This window comes from Kogia breviceps, chromosome 19, assembly GCF_026419965.1.
Source record: "Kogia breviceps isolate mKogBre1 chromosome 19, mKogBre1 haplotype 1, whole genome shotgun sequence".
NCBI lineage: Eukaryota > Metazoa > Chordata > Mammalia > Artiodactyla > Physeteridae > Kogia > Kogia breviceps.
In genome coordinates this window covers 13,122,579-13,139,734 of record NC_081328.1, presented here as the reverse complement: position 1 = coordinate 13,139,734, position 17,156 = coordinate 13,122,579, and the positions used below count along the sequence as shown (strand labels likewise).

Genomic DNA, 17,156 nt, shown 5'->3' with positions numbered 1-17,156 from the left:
TCACTCCTGTACTTTCCAGTTGGAATACTGTTTCTGTGAATGCCAGCTGCAGACCCACCAGGAGAAATGGCCTTTGTCATCCATACCTAAGCTTGGTGTGCAGTGTGGTTTCCTTCTCACCGTGGTTTTTTTTTTTTTTTTTTTTTTCTCACTGTGTTTTAATCTTCCCCTCTGCTGCCACCGCTCTGCAATAGTCTTTTTTTTTTTTTTTTTTTTTTTTTTTTTTGCGGTACGCGGGCCTCTCACTGCTGTGGCCTCTCCCATTGCGGAGCACAGGCTCCAGACGCGCAGGCTCAGCGGCCACGGCTCACGGGCCCAGCCGCTCCGCGGCACGTGGGATCTTCCCGTGTCCCCTGCATCGGCAGGTGGACTCTCAACCACTGCGCCACCAGGGAAGCCCTGCAATGGTCTTTATTCCTAGGTCGTTTTATGTATCAGTGGAACTCCCAGCAGTATTTCACATGGTGCCCCCAAAATGCTTATACAGTTCTTAGGTTAAAAGCTCAAGCCACAGGGAAGAGGATAAAAGACACCATCTGCATCCATGGCATGACGCGTTTCCTTAAGCTGCAGAGAAAGTGAATCACAGCAATAATCGTAATACCATGTATCTGTATAGCGCTTTAGAGTTTTGAAAGCAAAGCATCGGATAGCGGATAGAGCTTGGCTTTGGAGTCAGACAGGCCCCAGTTCGAATTCCAGCTCTGAGAAGTTCTGTGGCCTAGGGCAAGTTATCCTATCTTTCTCAGCCTCAGTTTCTTCATTTATAAAACAGGGGTACCAATGCCTTCTGCTCAGGGCTGTTGTGAGGATTAAGTGAGATTGTATTTATAATGCAGCCAGTGTGGTGCCTAGTTTATAGGCATATAGCCTAGTGTGAGAGAGAGACCAAAGAAAGTTTTTGGAACACAGCGTGGAGGGGTGAAGGTATGAAGAGTTTGCCGTGGGAATTCAGGGGTGTGTATGGACCTGACTGCAGGTCAGACTTTTCTCAGTCTGTGTCTTCTGCCTCAGCCAACTCCTCTCCTTCTTTCGTCCTCTCCCCCTCACACCGTATTCTGTACTTACTTCTGACTCCAGGCCTTTATTCTCTTGCCTGAATCTGCTGTGGAATTTTCTCTCGAGCTTCCTCTGTTATTTCCTTTGTCTGAAACAAATTGGTCACATTGTCTGTACTGCAAAACTAGCATTTTGTTGCCATCTTGAGATCTAAAGATCATAAGCATGAAGGTCCTACCTCCCCCAATGGGTCACAGCCTCTAACGGACAGATGCTGTGTCTTTACCCCCGGCAGCACTGTAATCAGGACTTGACCCTTTTAAAACTCTTATTCGATTGTAATTGCTTTAGGGTATAAAAGGCGCATCCCTGTGATTGCGTTCAACAGGTCGGCATGCCTCGTGTTCCTTTCCCCAGTAGTCCTTCCTGTAAGATCCTGCCGAAACTCAGGGTAGTGTTTGGTGCCCGGAAGAAATGGTAACCTTTGTTTTTTTTGTTGTTGGACTCGATTATATCTTATACCTGCTGCCCACAGCACCTTGTGCATACGACGTGCTCCCTCCATATTTGATCGGATCGCATCCTCTTTGCAAACTCATGAACTTCACCCGTGCCCATCCGGGTGACTTGTCCTCTTCTCTTCTGTGAAGCTGTTTGATTACTCGTTGTCTAGTGTCTCGCGTGGCATAGAAGCAGGCTGATGAAGAGCGCAAGACGGAAGGGGGGAGGGGTGGGTCACTCTGGTCCATTCCTCGTTCACACCAGAGAACAGTAACCCAAGAGACATTCTGCAAAATATGGAAGATCTTCAGTGTTTTTTTTTTTTTAAGAGGAAATTTCGTCTCTGTTCTGTGATCCCAATTAATTTACAGTCTTACTCATCAGCTTGGCTCGAAATAGGAGGTAGGTGAGGAAGTATCCAGGCTTCAGCTTCCAGCGGCATTAGAGGAGTGGTTCAGGCAAAAATGCCTCGGAGCTGTCGCCCTTGTTTTGGTTGGCGCTGTGGATTCGGAGGTTAGAGTCTCTCATAGGAAGACTCGAGAGGAACCCTCCCCTGCTGTTCCGTGCTCTCCTCCAGTGCACCAGCCCCGACCCTTCCACTCCCATCCCTTAGGAACAAAACGTGGAGGTTGATCTGCCGAGTACGTATTGGGCACCAACGTAACTGGGAGCTTAGCTTCACACAGAAGCTTGAGGGCGGGGCCTCGGGGGAGCAGAGGCAACATAGGCGTTATCCCTGCTCTCAAGAATCTCGCGATAACATACGTGACACGGAGAAGAAGCTTCTACCCCTGTAAAGCAAGGAGCTTTCACCTTCTCTGCCAACTTCAGCTCATAAGAAGTGACTGGCTACAGTGCTGTCTCGGGAAGGCTGCTGAAATTACCCTGGAGATCAGTGAGAAAAAGACACAGCCATTCCTCATGGGCATGGCCTACCACGGGCCCAGGATGGGAGAAGGTCAGCATGTTTCCTGAACAGTTGACGTCCTCACACTGTATAATAAAGTGTTGGGAAAAAAAATAGTCGTCAGTGTGTTACAGATGACAGGAGTTGCAATTGAGATATAGAGGATGGGTGTGAGTAGGAGTTATCTAGGTGCCCCCGGAGCTGAGCTGGGAGGGTGAGTGGACAGGTGGTGACGGGAGAGCCACCAGGGGACGCATCCAGGCAGATGCACAGAGTCGGGGATAGAGATGGAGCAGAGGGGCAGCCGAGGGGAGTCTGGCTGGAGCATGGGGTCGCTGTGGAGGAGACGTGGGAAATTAAATGGAAAGGTGAGACAAGAGGAGGGTGTGAGGAAGGAGGGTGGTCACCCTGGAGCTTTCCAAGGTCAACTAACTCGCTCCTTCTCTGCCTGCTAACCGTCACCACCCTCGCAATGGACCGTCCTAGGCCTGAAGTTCTTTGAGGGCACAGTGGCTGTATCTGGATGTAATAAACTTTCAATAACAAAAGCTCTTGAGTAAAATGGTCCATTTTCTCCTGTTCCTACTCATTAATACTACATGTGGTTCTTGTCTTTTTCTTCTTGACTGTTATATAAATACAAAAAAAAAAAAACCACAAAAAACACAGCTGGATTCCTGTAGCCTTAGACAGCAACTAAAAAGATGCAAAATGTTAAGAAGGGTGGGAACACCCTCCCCTCCCCCACTTTTCATAGAGCACCGCTGTGCAGGGACCAATTCGTATAGCCCTGCTGGGTGTGAACAGTGAAGACCCAGCATGACGGAGGCAGATTCAGTGATGTTTGAATGGGAAATGGGAGAGAGCTGCGACCATCACCACCACCGTGAGCCTGGAGCTGCTCGGTATTTTCTCTCCTCCCAAGATTTCTTACACCTTTGATTTTGGAAGTCGTTGAGAAGAAACTTCATGAAAGGAGAAAGAAAGCATTAGGCTGTTTCTTTACAGTTTCTCTTTGTTTAGTTGTCTGTCTGCTGGGTACCTTTAGGTTAATGATATCTCAATATTTGCTGACATCATAACCTTTTTTGTGTTTGAGGAGGTAGTAGGGTAGAGTGAGTAAAAGCATGAGGTTTAGCGCCGGGCTGCTTGGTTTCTAACCCCGGCTCCTCCGCTCTCTGGCTGTATGACTTTGGACAGGGTCCTTAAATTTTCTGCACCTCGCTTTTTGAAAAGGAGGATGGTTTTAGTCCCTACGTCATAAGGCTGTTGTGAAGATTAAGTGAAGTTCACTTATAAAGACTCTTATAAAGAGCTGACATGGTGCCTGGTACACCATAAGTGTTCAGAAAATGAACACTGTCATTATTTCGGGTTTTCATCTGTGGAAAGGGGAGCTGGTACTAACATGGTAGTAGGACCAGTGCACACACTTACGCGGTAGATTCTAGGCTCAGCTCTGCCACTAAATCGTGTGACAGACTTTCTGGGCCTTATTTTTTTCATCTCTTAGAGGGTCCAGTAACATCTTATCTTTCTCCCAGGGGTTTGGGGTCAAATGTGATCATGAAGTGCCTTGAAAAGTATAAAACAGCACACAAATGGCAAATTTTATCACTGCTGTTATTGTAGGAGTGGTGGTGGTAGTTAATGATGATACTGATAGAAATGGATCCAGTTTTTTAAAATGTTTTAAGTTCATTATTTATTTTTTATTGAGGTACAGTTGATTTACAGTATTGTGTTAGTTTCAGGTATATAGCAAAGCGATTCAGTTATTTTTTTCAGATTAGTTTCCATTATAGGTTATTACAAGATATTGAGTATTATTGCCCATGTTAGCCAGTAAATCCTTGTTGCTTATCTGTTTCATATATGGCAGTGTGTATCTGTTAATCCCATACTCCTAATTTATCCCGCCACCTTTTACCCCTTTGGTAACCATACCTTTGTTTTCTGTTTTTGCGAGTCTGTGTCTGTTTTGTAAATAGACTCATTTGTATTGTTTTCTAGATTTCCACATATAAGTGATATCATCTAATATTTGTCTTTCTCTGTCCGACTTACTGAAAACGGGTCCGATTTTAAATGTAAAAAGCACGAGGAGTGATCGCCTCGTGGCAGTCGAGCACGTTTGTTTTCTCTTTCTCGAAATAAAACAGCGTTTCATGTTTTCTTCCTCCCAGAAACCTCGGGGAGCTGATAGATCGGTTTGTGGCTGATTTCAAAGCCCAGGGGCCACCTAAGCCCAACACGGATGAGGGGGGCGCCGTGCTCCCCAGCTGCGCCGACCTCTTTGTCTACTACAAGAAGTGCATGGTGCAGTGCTCGCAGCTCAGTACCGGGGAGCCGATGATCGCCTTGACCACTATTTTCCAGAAGTACCTCCGAGAGTACGCCTGGAAGATCCTCTCTGGCAACCTGCCCAAGTGAGTCCTGTTCTTCCTGGTCTGACCAGAGAAGTGAGATTCTGAGTATACCTAAGTATGGAAATCTATAAGGAAATCCACCCTGAAGCTGTTCACTAAACTGCCAAGAGTATCAGGGAGGAAAACACCCTTATGGCGTTCCCAAGGGTCTGAGCCTGTTTCCTCTCAAATGGGATTCCACAGCTCATCAGGACGGCCAGAGGAAATCAGTACTGCCACGCTGGCCACTAGCGTAGGTCAGACCCTGCCACGGTGGACTCAGAGGAGTCAGCCCCATTATAGATGTGCTTAGTTTACATGGATTCAGTGATAGGTACTTGGCAAAAGAAGTGGGGTGGTGGTAGCAATGACTTTTGAACAGCAAGGGCAGTTTCATTCAGGCCAAAGTCTCTCTTCTGATGTGTGTATCTTGCTCTCCTGGGTTGAGTCTAATGTTTAAAGACGTGGTGGGATTTGGGGGAAGGTGGTTACATAGCACAGCTCCTAATTATAGCGACTTCACTCTGTTATTCTGGGGCATTAAAATATTGTTATGTAGCTTATTACTTGAAATAAATGGATTGTTCGACTAGAGTTTTAGAGATATTTTGGTTATATAGCAATTTCTATTGTAATAAAATATGATCTGAAGCAATGCTTCAGAATCCAGTAATTATAAATCACCCCCATAGCTAAATTCAACAGTTTGGAATTTAGTTTCTGTCACTGTCACTAAAATGTGTCATATATAAGAGTTTTACATAGTTGGGAGGAAAGAAAAATAAAATCCCTTCGCTCTACAAGAGATTTGAAGTAACAGACATGTTTTACAGATGAGACTTTCTTTGAATATGATAAACATTATTTTTAAATTTTTGATAACTTTCATTCTGATTTTCAAAATACTGCAAGTTTGTTATAGTTTGTAAAACACAGAAAAGCACAAAGATGAAGATAAAAATCACCACCCAGCCAAAACAGGTTTAACTTTTCAGTATACATTTCTCTGTTCTTTCTTTATATATGTAATGTATGTGACTGCGTGCTTCTGTTTATTTGTTTAACGGGACTGGACTATAATGCTTATAGTTTTATACCCTGCTTTGTAATGCTGCGAGCATTCTGCCATGTGTATTAGTCAGTGTCACAGCAGGAAACAAATGGTACTCAGCTGGGATATTATCACTAAAGCACTGTTCACAGAAATGGGGGCAGGTGAAAGGAACCAACGGAGGATTCTGAAGCATCCAAACTCTAGTGGGTAATTGTTACTACTTTAAACCTCACTTGAGAGCTAGGGCTGTGCACAAAGGGCTGCCTAACAGAAACTGCAGTCATAGGGGCCACGGCCACTGCCAGGACCACACTGAAGCAGAGGGAGCAGGAGGGCTACTTGTTACTCTGACTCCTCTCTCCTCAGCCTCTCCGACTTCCTACAGCCTCTGCTGTTGGCCGGAACCAACAGGAGGCCAGAGGGCTGGGGAGCCTGGGTGGTAAGTCTGCAGAGGTCAGTCTCCCAAGTGGTGAAAAGGGAAGAGAAGAGCAGAGAACAGTCAGCACAGTAAAGATATTCATCAAGACACTTTTTTTTCTCCAAATTTATTTATGTATGTATGTTTGGCTGCATTGGGTCTTTGTTGCTGTGTGCGGGCTTTTCTCTAGTTGCGGCGAGCGGGGGCTGCTCTTCATTGCGGTGGCTTCTCTTGTTGCAAAGCACGGGCTCTAGGCGCATGGGCTTCAGTAGTTGTGGCACGCGGGCTCGGTAGCTGTGGCTTACCGACTCCAGAGCACAGGCTCAGTAGTTGTGGAGCACGGGCTTAGCTGCTCCGCGACATGTGGGGTCTTCCCGGATCAGGGCTCAAACCTGTGTCTCCTGCATTGGATTGGCAGGCGGGTTCTTAACCACTGCACCACCAGGGAAGCCCCATCAAGACACTTTTAATGATGCTATGATGTTCCCACATACAGAGGACCCTCAGCTAACTTCTGAGATTTCTTATTGATCATTCTCTTAATTGACCATTTATGTTGGGGTCACTATTTTGGTATTTTAAATAACATTCAGAAGAGCATCCTTGAACAGAAGTAGAACTACTGGGTCAGAGTCTGAACATTTTTTTAAGCTCCTGAAATATACCTCCAAAAAAGTTGTACAATTTAATGCTCCTAACCCGTAGTGGAAGAGACAGCCAGTGTCCTCACACACACCCTTATAAGTACTAGAAATTAAGATGTTTTCAAATCTTTGATTACCTAAGACTGGGAAGTTTAGGGGGGTGTGTGTGTGTTTTGAAGGAAAAATTTCTCTTATTTTTAAGGTAAATATCATTGAATTTTGTCTTCTTAAATAATAGACTCTCACAGTTGAAATTTTATTTATAACTGCAGGAAGTTTTTTTTTTTTTTTTTTTTTTTTTTTTTGTGGTACGCGGTCCTCTCACTGTTGTGGCCTCTCCCGTTGCGGAGCACAGGCTCCGGACGCGCAGGCTCAGCGGCCGTGGCTCACGGGCCCCGCCGCTCCGCGGCACGTGGGATCTTCCCGGACCGGGGCACGAACCCGCGTCCCCTGCATCGGCAGGCGGACTCTCAACCACTGCGCCACCAGGGAAGCCCAGGAAGTTATTTTTAAAACTGCTTTTTTTGTGTGTGTGATCACATGATTAGATCACTAGGAGGAGATGGCATGCTTTTTTGTTTCTTGAGGCAGTCAGGCCTTTGGCCAGGAACCGTATCTTAACGTTCACTTTTTTTTTTTTTTTTTTTTTCTGTACGCGGGCCTCTCACTGTTGTGGCCTCTCCCGTTGCGGAGCACAGGCTCCGGACGCGCAGGCGCAGCGGCCATGGCTCACGGGCTCAGCCGCTCCGCGGCACGTGGGATCTTCCCGGACCGGGGCACGAACCCGCGTCCCCTGCATCGGCAGGCGGACTCCCAACCACTGCGCCACCAGGAAAGCCCTTAACGTTCACTTTTGAACCCCTCCACAAGCACAAAGACAAGCTCCCATGCAGAATTTTCTTAACTGAGAGAAACAGTTGGGGAAGCGGCTTCTGCACGACACATGGCTCTGAATGAGCCCTGCAGGTCAGGAAACGCCAAGCGAGGCAGAGAGGGCGCTCAGCAGAGCCGAGCCGTCGTAGTCCATATGGCTGATGACCGGCCCCCTGTTCGGACCGTCTCTTCCTGTTTCTGACGGGCAGAGGATCTCAACAAATGACAGTCAAGGTCGGGTCACTCGGAAAGGGCCTCATTGTGGGTGGATGTGTTTGGGCCACGTCCAGCCTCTCCTTCCCCCGTTTCTTTGCCTTGACAACGTGCGGCTTCCGGGTCAGGAAGCAAAATGAGGAGCCCTGGCCTGACTGGTCCCTATGCCTTTTCCTCAGAACCACAAGCAGCGGCGGTGGGTTGACCATCAGCAGCCTCCTCAAGGAAAAGGAGGGCTCAGAAGTGGCCAAGTTCACCCTGGAGGAGCTCTGCCTCATCTGCAGCATCCTGAGCACCGCAGAGTACTGCTTGGCCACCACCCAGCAGGTGAGCCGCCCGGGCTGCTCTTGGGCCACCTCCTCCTTTTCCTGAACCGCCTGGGCCACTTAGCTCGGTGGGTAAGAGTATGGGCCCAACGAGGCCACACACAATCTTGGGCAGAGCAGCTGGTCTCCCACGGGGGGAAACTCGAGGTCCAGCCAGGGGACGGCCCAGGCAGCCCCCTTGCAGAGAAGGACCTTGTTAAAAGGAGGCTGGGCAAGAAAGTATGACTGGTCTCCTCCCCAGAGCTGTGTAAGCTACTCAAAGAGCATGACGTGCCCTCTTGAAAATAGGTCGGTAGCCCTGTCTCCCACGTGCTAGAAGCGGCTACAGCCGCAGTGGTGGTAGGCCCCAGCCTGAGTGGTGATGAGTCGCACCCAGTCATTCCATTCTTAGGAGTGTTACAGGCTCATTGAAAATCCTCTGGGCTTTTATGTGTCTCCTGAAATTTATGGAGCATTCTCAATCTGCAGAAACAAATAACCATTGTTCGGACGCTGACGTTCAGGAACTAGGAAGCAGGAAAGGGTGATGTCTCTGCCGGAGCCCCCATTAGCAGGAGGAAGACCCAGAAGAATTTTCCATTCAGCCTTAGATGTGGGATTAGAAGTCCCCTTCCACATTTCCAACCCTGCCAACCCTCCCCTTTGGACTTCTGTGAGAGAACACATTTCCGTTTTAAGCCACCAAGTTTGCAGTAATTTGCTACGGCAGCCTTAGGAAACTAATTATAGGAGTCAGCCTGAATGAACTCTCCTGGTCAAAGATGAGACATACAAGTAAGCGTCAGTGAGAATATTGGCTACAGTCGATTGAAAACATCAAATATGTTTAAGTCCATTTGGTTATAATGATTTTTTAAATTCATTTATCACCTTGGAAGATACTAAGAAACCACTGGTATGAATTGAATACTGGTAAATAAAGGAAAAGTTCTTATCCTGCCTTTCCTATCTGACTTGTACCTCAGGATAACCAAATCACTGACAATGGGAAGTATATCTTTATAGCAGATTTTCAGTTCATAAATGAAGAAGAAAACATTGAATTCAAATTTTCTTTTATACCTCTTAATGGAATAATGGATCCGGGCATTGACCATCAATGGCTGCTGACATTACAAAAAGAGAGACAACCAGACATCGTGTTATCTCCTGATGAAGTACACGGCACTTTCATGAAGGAGTTTTCTTTTTTTTTTTCACTCTCTTTCTTTCTTTTTTTTTTTTTGTCGGTGCTGTGTGACTTGTGGGATCTTCATTCGCTGACCATGGATTGAACCCCGGCCACAGCAGTGAAAGCACCGAGTCCTAACCACTGGACCGCCAGGGAATTCCCATGAAGGAGTTTTCTTTAAAAAAAAAAAAAAAAAAAATCTGAATCTGATCAAGCTTTTACATCAAGCTACAATTTACAGGAAATACAAGGGATAGAGGAGCATGCTAATTAGTACCTTGTGGATACAGTCAATGAGATCAAACTATGAGAAAATCTACAGGGCAAACAACCCAGTTTCCTTAAGAAAAAAAAATCACAGGGGATTGGGTGGGGGTTGCAAAAAGAAATGGAGGGAGAAACCAAAGAGACTTGAGAATCCAAGCAATGAAGAATTGAAAAATAATACTTAAAAAACAATGCCAATAATGTGTCAATATCGGTTCATTAATTGTAACAATTTTACGCTTAACACCTGCATGGGATGTGCCATTCCCTCCTTCAAGAGATCTTTATGAAGCACTGATTATGTACCAGGCACTGTATTTGGTATTAATTCACAGAGGTGAACAGAGTAGACAAATTTCTTACTGTCATGGAACTTAGAACTGATAAAGGAGGCAGATAATAAATAAGTAAGGCAAGATGTAACCTCAATTTTGTGCTCAGTGCTAGGAAGGAAACAGATGTTGCAGTGCTAGTTAGGGAGTTGCCTACTGAGGTAGAGTAGTCAAGGAGGGCCTCCTGGAGGAGGTGATATTGAAGCAGAGACCTGAGGGGTGGGAAGGAGACTGCCAAGTGAGGAGCTTGGAGGGGATGGGCGGTGGTGGGGTGGCAAAAGCAAAGGAGCTGGCTAGGACAGGGGAGCAGAGAGTGCTTCGGACAGAGGAAGTAGGACGTGTGAAGGCCCTGAGGGGGAAAAGACCCAGTGTCTTCCAGAACCTTAAGAGGTCGGTATAACTGAAGCCAGGCAGACAAGGGGGAAAGCAAGATGCGGGCCCTGAAGCTAGACAGGACCCAAATCATAGTTAGGAGTTTGGATTTTATTTTCAGTGTTAACAGGGAAAGGCCGCTAGAGAGTTGAAGCCTTGAGAGCCTGCGCCATAATTTTTCTCCTCAATCCCTTATAAACGTGTAGATTGTTCCCAGTTTTTCACTAATGTAAACGACACCAGAATGTGAGCTTTATGAGAAGAGGATCTTATCTGTTTTTGTTCACCAGCTAACTCCCTTATGCTATGACAGAGCCTGGCGCAGAATAGACTTTCAGTAAATATTGGTTGAATTCATGAATGCTGCAAAGAACACTTGCGCATCTCTGTACCTTGTTCTCATTACTCATTGAAGTATCTCTCTAGATGCGAAATCGCCGTCCGAAAGAGTGTGTATATTTAAATGTTTGCCTTAATAAATAAATAAATTGCCTTCCCCAAAGGTTACATTCATTTACCCATTCCTAGGAGTCACTTTTAAATCTAAGACAAAACATTCATTTTTCTTAGAGTTTCTGTAATAAATAGGTTTGGGGGTGCTAGGTGAAGCAATTCGCGGGATGTTTTGAGGTATTTACGGTTCCCGGTCAGTCGTGTTTTTCTTCGAGGCTGCTGGGAGCGTGGCCAGCGTTTCTCCCCGCTTGGCCGTAGGATGACGCAGGCGCAGAGACTGTGTTTCTTTTGTTTACTTCGGTATCCCTCAACACCGTAACGCGGTGGGTGGCCCAGCCCAGCGCTCAGGGAGTACTTTACCTGATTTTATTGCCACCCACCACTGGAGGCTTCCAGTGTTGGTGGGTGAGCCGGCAGTTCACGAGGCAGGGAGTGTCCTGAAGATGGTGATCTGTTTAAATTGTCAGTGTGTCCTGAGAGTCAAGTACAGCTCGGGGCCAAAGGGCACAGGCTCTGGAGGAAGTTTGATTCCCGGCCCTACCACTCACTCTCCTGGGTAGGGCGTGCCTCCGTCTTCTCAAATATCAAAGGAGGATCACAATGGAATCTTCCTTACAGGGCAGTGAGAATTAAATGAGTCCACACACGAAAAGTGCCTGGAACTATACCGGCATCCTCACACTCAGTAGATGTTAGGTATTGTTACGTGGCTCCGTCCGATAATCATTAAGCATGTTGTTCTCTCTGTTACTCTCTTAACAGCTGGAAGAGAAACTCAAGGAGAAGGTCGACGTCAGTCTGACTGAACGAATCAATCTGACTGGAGAAATGGACACATTCAGCACGTATGTACTCGCGCGCCTGCTCGAGGCCCACCTTTCCCCCTGCACGGAGCAGCGTGTCTGGGGCCGTCAGCGTAGGTTACTACAGAACCTGAGAAGTTTCCAGGGCCTTCTGTTGGATCAGGATTATTTTCTCCACCAGCCACCAAGGAGCCTTAGAAGTTGGTGCAGCTGCCCCCCATCCTGCCTCCTCAAATACGATCATTTTTAGCTTATGGGGGCTTTATTGTTGCGCTATCTAGAATAACAAAAGAGAAGAAATCCCGCCTTGGCCATCCCTGCAGGAAGGTCAGGTCCAGGGCCTCCTGTCTGCCCGGATAAATCTACAGAGGGCCAGCCCCACCTCCAGTGTTTCAAGGGTATAAAGGGTGAGCAGCCTGATTTTAGCCACTGGGGGGCGGAGGAGGGCAAGTGTATTTGGGGTGGAAGAGTGTCTGTCCAAGGAGTTCAGCCTGTAAAGCCTTGAAACAGTTATTGCCCTGGTGCTACCTGGCAGGATTTTGTCCTGGTCGTTAAATGAGATTTGGGAAAGCCAAGCTTCTGCTTTCACATCAGCCACTTACTGAGGAAAAGTCCAAATTCTCTTCTTAGGTCATTTTCTCTCAACTTCCCCCCCCCCACCGCCCTCGCCCCCGCCAAGATCTGATTTAAACATTTTGGGCAAACGGGTCATTTTGGAGGAGGTAGCAAAGAGGAATTCTGGGTGTAGCCACTGGGGAGACGAGCCGTGGAATCTGGTGTCCTGACTGACCAGGACACACAGCAAGAAGGAGGGCGGAGCCAAAACGCTCCTCCTTGTCATTCATTCCTTTCTGAAACGAAACTCAAGTTTTTCATTGGAAATGGTGAATCTAAGTTTTACACAGGTGCCTAAAACATTTGGAAGGGGCTGTGTCGGTCAGACGTTCGTTCACAGGCCACCTTTGTAAGCTGTGCCCACGGCGGTGTGTTTGATTTTCAGCGTCATCTCCAGCAGCATTCAGCTGTTGGTTCAGGATCTCGATGCTGCCTGTGACCCCGCCCTGACAGCCATGAGCAAGGTAAGCTTTTAGGAAGTGCTTCTTCCTGAACGTCCGAGAGTGACCCCAGGTGGTTTCTCCCTGCCCTCCCTGTAGCTCCTGCAGGCTCTTCAGTGCTTAAAGCGCCAGCTGGGAGGAGAACGGAGTCCTCCAGGAGTTTCCTAAAGCACTCAGTTAATCTTGCACCTGAAGTCAGTTGCCTATCCTTTGAGAATGAGACGGGGAGCAGGTGTGTTTCCTAAGTCTGAAGGAGAGGTAGCTTTTTTTAAAAAAAAAAAAAAAAAAAAAAAAAAAAGAAATCGTTTTTATTTATTTATTTATTTTTGGCTGAGTTGGGTCTTCGTTGATGAGCGCGGGCTTTATCTAGTTGCGGCGAGAGGGGGCTACTCTTCGTTGCAGTGCCCGGGCTTCTCATTGTAGTGGCTTCTCTTGTCGTGGGGCACGGGCTCTAGGTGCGCGGGCTTCAGTAGTTGTGGCTCAGGGGCTCAGTAGTTGTGGCTCACAGGCTCTAGAGCACAGGCTCAGTAGTTGTAGCGCACAGGCTTAGTTGTTCCGCGGCATGTGGGATCTTCCCGGACCAGGTCTCGAACCTGTGTGCCCTGCATTGGCAGGTGGATTCTTAACCACTGCTCCACCAGGGAAGTCCATGAGCTTGCCTTGGATCAGCATCTGACACGTGCCGAAAACCCTTCGTGTGGCCTCACCAGAATAGCTGTTGTTGTGCTTATGGCAGTCACTTTGGACTCATTTTCATTCCTGCCCACTGAGAAAGTTTTTCCGACTCTTTCTGCGCTCTCGTGCCAGTGCAGGATCATTTGATCAGGTTGCGGACCCTGGTTTTCTAATATCGTGGCGGCCCGTCAGTCAGCCCTCAGTCCCCAGGCCCCTCCTTTGATGCTTACCACGTGCAGCTTCATGTTGCTCTTTGACTTTTATGTGCCTGTGTCTTTTCTTCCTCAAAGAATATCAATTCCTTAAGTTCATGGACCACATAGACTAGAGTAGACTCATACTTGTTGATTAATTAAGTTAGAGACAGGCAATTCTTCATTGATTTCTAAGCCAAATAACACGAAGTCGCCCAGTCTTTGAACCTTCTAGAGCAGGGGTCGGCAGACTACAGCCAGTGAGCCAAGTCTGGTCCACTGCCAGATAAAGTTTTATTGGAACACAGCCACGCTCATTCATTTATATGTTATCTGTGGCTGCTTTTGTGCTACAATGGCAGAAGTAAGTAATTGCATCTGAGACTAGATGACTCGCAAAGCCTAAGATATAAAGTCTGGCCCTTTACAGAAAAAGTTTGCCAGTGCCTATTCCAGAATCGTAGACTCTTGGAGCATTCTTACAAATTCTAGAGAAAGAACTTCTCTGGGGCGTACTGACCAGTAGCAGAGTACGGTGGAAAGAACACTGGCTTCGGAATCAGACAGACTTAACTCTTCTCATTTTTCCTTTGGGCGTGTTAAGCAAGTAACAGCCTCTCTAGGCCCAAGTTACCTCATCGGTATGTGAAATGCCGGGATCTGCCTTCCAGAGCGTTGTGGGGATGGAGCACAAGGGAGAGTGACTGGCCGGGCGCCTATAATCGCTAGTCCTCTTTCCCTCTTGTCAGGAGGAGCGGCCGTGTCCCAAGGTTGTGTAAACAGACATTTGCTGTGAATTTGGTTTTTAGTAGATTGTAAATATTTAACAAAAATAGGGCTAAGACCGAAACTTAAGCTTCGGAGTTTTATGACGCTCAGTGGGGAGTCCTGAGTAGCTGATGTCACAGAGTTTCCATTCAAAAGGCCCTTCCTTTTTCACCAATCAGATATGGATGTGTATTTCCAGCATCCGCGTGTTTACAAGCAGAATACTCCAAGCAGGCAAACGGAGGCTCACTCATTTTCTGAAAGGAACGTGACTCTGAAGATTCGTTTTGTGGGCTCTGATTATCCCCTCGCTGCTGGGGGACGCTCCCTACATCCTGAACATGATCTGTTCCAGCTGCCATCTCTCCTGCACTGCCACACGCTTTAGATTGGAATGCAGCTGGCAAAAGAATTTTTACATTTACCAAAGGAAGAGTGGATTTTTTTTTTTTCCAGTAAAGTAACAGTTGTAGGGGGTTTAACACTCCAGGTGTTGCTTATAATGAACTGTCAGTTCATTAGGTGGCTTTCCCTCAAACTGCCCCCACCACCCATCTCGCCACCAGACCCACACCAGCAAACACTAACAGAGACCATACCTCCAGAATCTTTTGTTTACATCATAGGAAAACCACAGACGTGGGAAGGCAGCAGCTGGGAGGCCATTACTCTTTGCCTGAGTCTTCTGGAGTTCTAGCAAAATGAAATCATGTGATGAAAATGACCAGATATGAACAAGCCAAGTGGTCACAAACCGATTAGAACAAATACCCTCTGTTATTTGTGCCTGCCTTCTGTTCTGTGTAGTTTCTTCTAGGCGTTTAAAAAACTTTTGTTTTGTGATAATGCTTATTCCTGTCTGTGATTCCATCATTTTTGCTGCTAGTTGAACAGTTCATTTCAGACTCTACCCAGCACGGTGCTGGGAGTCCCAAGGCTGGGAAAGATGTGGACCTTATTCCAAGGTGCTTAGATTCCAGAAAGGGTGGGGTAAGAGATGTGTGAGATGAGGGGGGTTAAGTTATGAGGAAATCAGTACCAGAAGTACAAAATACACCCTTCTCAAAGGAGGAGAGTTCAGGACTTCCCTAGCGGTCCGGTGGTTCGGACTCCGAGCTTCCACTGCGGGGTTCGGTCCCTGGTTGGGGAGCTAAGACCCCACATGTTGTGCTGTCACGCACGTGCAGCGTGGCCAAAACCAACCAACCAAACAAACAAACGAGAAAAGAGGAGAGTTCACATCCAGGTGGGGAAGCAAAGAAAGCCTTCTTAAGGAAGTAGCATTTGAAGTAGACCGCCAGGGATGGCAAAGTTTTGAACAAATTTGTGATTAGGAGGGCGTTCTGAACTGAGTGACAATATGAACAAAGGTTTACAAAGTTAGGAAAGCTCCAACCTTTGTCAGAATTGCCAATCTCCTTACACATCTTTGGAATTACACAGAGAACTCTGTCTGTGCTTGCACCTACATAGTCAAGACTGGAAACACGGCTGCCCTTAAGGAGTTTATATTCTGGTGGGGGCAAAAACTTAGAATAATTGATGCTGTAAATAAATGTATTTTATAAATGGTGCAAAAACGAGCATTGGGCTCGCCAAAGTGGAGTGGTGTCGTTAGATGATTCTGAGTTGAGGGAAGGAGCCTTCCTGGGCAAGATGGATTGAGCCAAGAGACTAAGTTATGTCCTTCTCCCGTGAGGAGACCTCATTCTCGTTGAAGGCGCCCCGCGATCTCCTTGGTTAGCGCCCTGGGCTTTCAGGATTTGCGCCTTCGCTGCCTTGGCGGTTCTGCCACCGCTGTGTGCATAACTGTGCTGCAGCCTCCGAGCCACTTCTCCTTCTCTGAATGCGTTACTTTTTGTGTGTGGCTTCCACACCTTTTCTCATTCTGTTCTTTCTGCCTGGAATTCTCTTTCCACCCTTGTCTGCCCAGTTAGCTCACCCTTTAAAATCCAGTTCAAATGTCTGCCTCCTTTTAGAAAAGTGAGGTATAATTCACATACCATAAGATTCATCCTTTTAAAATGTATAATTCAGTGGAACCACTACCACTGTCTAATTCCAGGACATTTTCATCACATGGGAAGGAAACCCCGTACTCATTAGCAGTCACTCCCCATTTCCCTGACAGTCACTAATCTACTTTCTATCTCTAGGGATTTGCCTGTTAGGGACATTTCACATAAATAGAATCAAACAGTATGTGGCCTTTGGTGACTGAATTTCTTCACTTCGCCTAATGTTCTCAATGTTCATCTATGGGGTAGCGTGTGTCAGCACTTCACTCCTTTCTGTGGCTGAGTAATACTCCCTTGTATATGGTTAAACCACATTTGGTTTATTCACTGATCAGTCAGTGGACATTTGGATTGAGTCCACTTTTTAACTATTATGAATAATGCTATGAATATTCATGTACGTGTGTCTGTGTGAATATGTTTTCAATTCTCTTGTATACATACCTAGGAGTAGAGCTGAAGGGTCATCTGGTAGCTCTGCGTGTAACGTTTGAGGAACTACCAAACCGTTTTCCACAGCAGCCGCACCATTTTACATTCCTACCAGCAATGAGTGAAGGTTCTCATTTTTCTACATCAACACTTAAAAAAAAAATTATAGCCATTCTAGTGGGTGTGAAGTGATGTGTCATTGTGGTTTCAGCTTGTATTTGCATTTCCCTGGTGGCTAACACGTTGAGCAGCTTCTCACGTGCTTATTGGACG

The 17,156-nt window shown here is 46.7% G+C and overlaps 1 protein-coding gene across 6 annotated transcripts in view; it reads left to right on the top strand.

Moving 5' to 3' along the window:
* VPS53 (VPS53 subunit of GARP complex) overlaps nucleotides 1-17,156 on the top strand; it is a 158,336-nt gene that overhangs the window by 97,327 nt on the left and 43,853 nt on the right. For all 6 annotated transcript variants that reach the window (XR_010838253.1, XR_010838254.1, XR_010838257.1 and 3 more), the window contains 4 exons: nucleotides 4,594-4,836; nucleotides 8,197-8,344; nucleotides 11,701-11,783; nucleotides 12,742-12,820. Coding sequence is in view for 1 of the 6 variants with exons in the window: in XM_059049041.2 (XP_058905024.1) it covers nucleotides 4,594-4,836; nucleotides 8,197-8,344; nucleotides 11,701-11,783; nucleotides 12,742-12,820 (553 nt within the window). In the remaining 5 variants the exon portion in view is untranslated. The remainder of the gene's footprint in view (nucleotides 1-4,593; nucleotides 4,837-8,196; nucleotides 8,345-11,700; nucleotides 11,784-12,741; nucleotides 12,821-17,156) is intronic.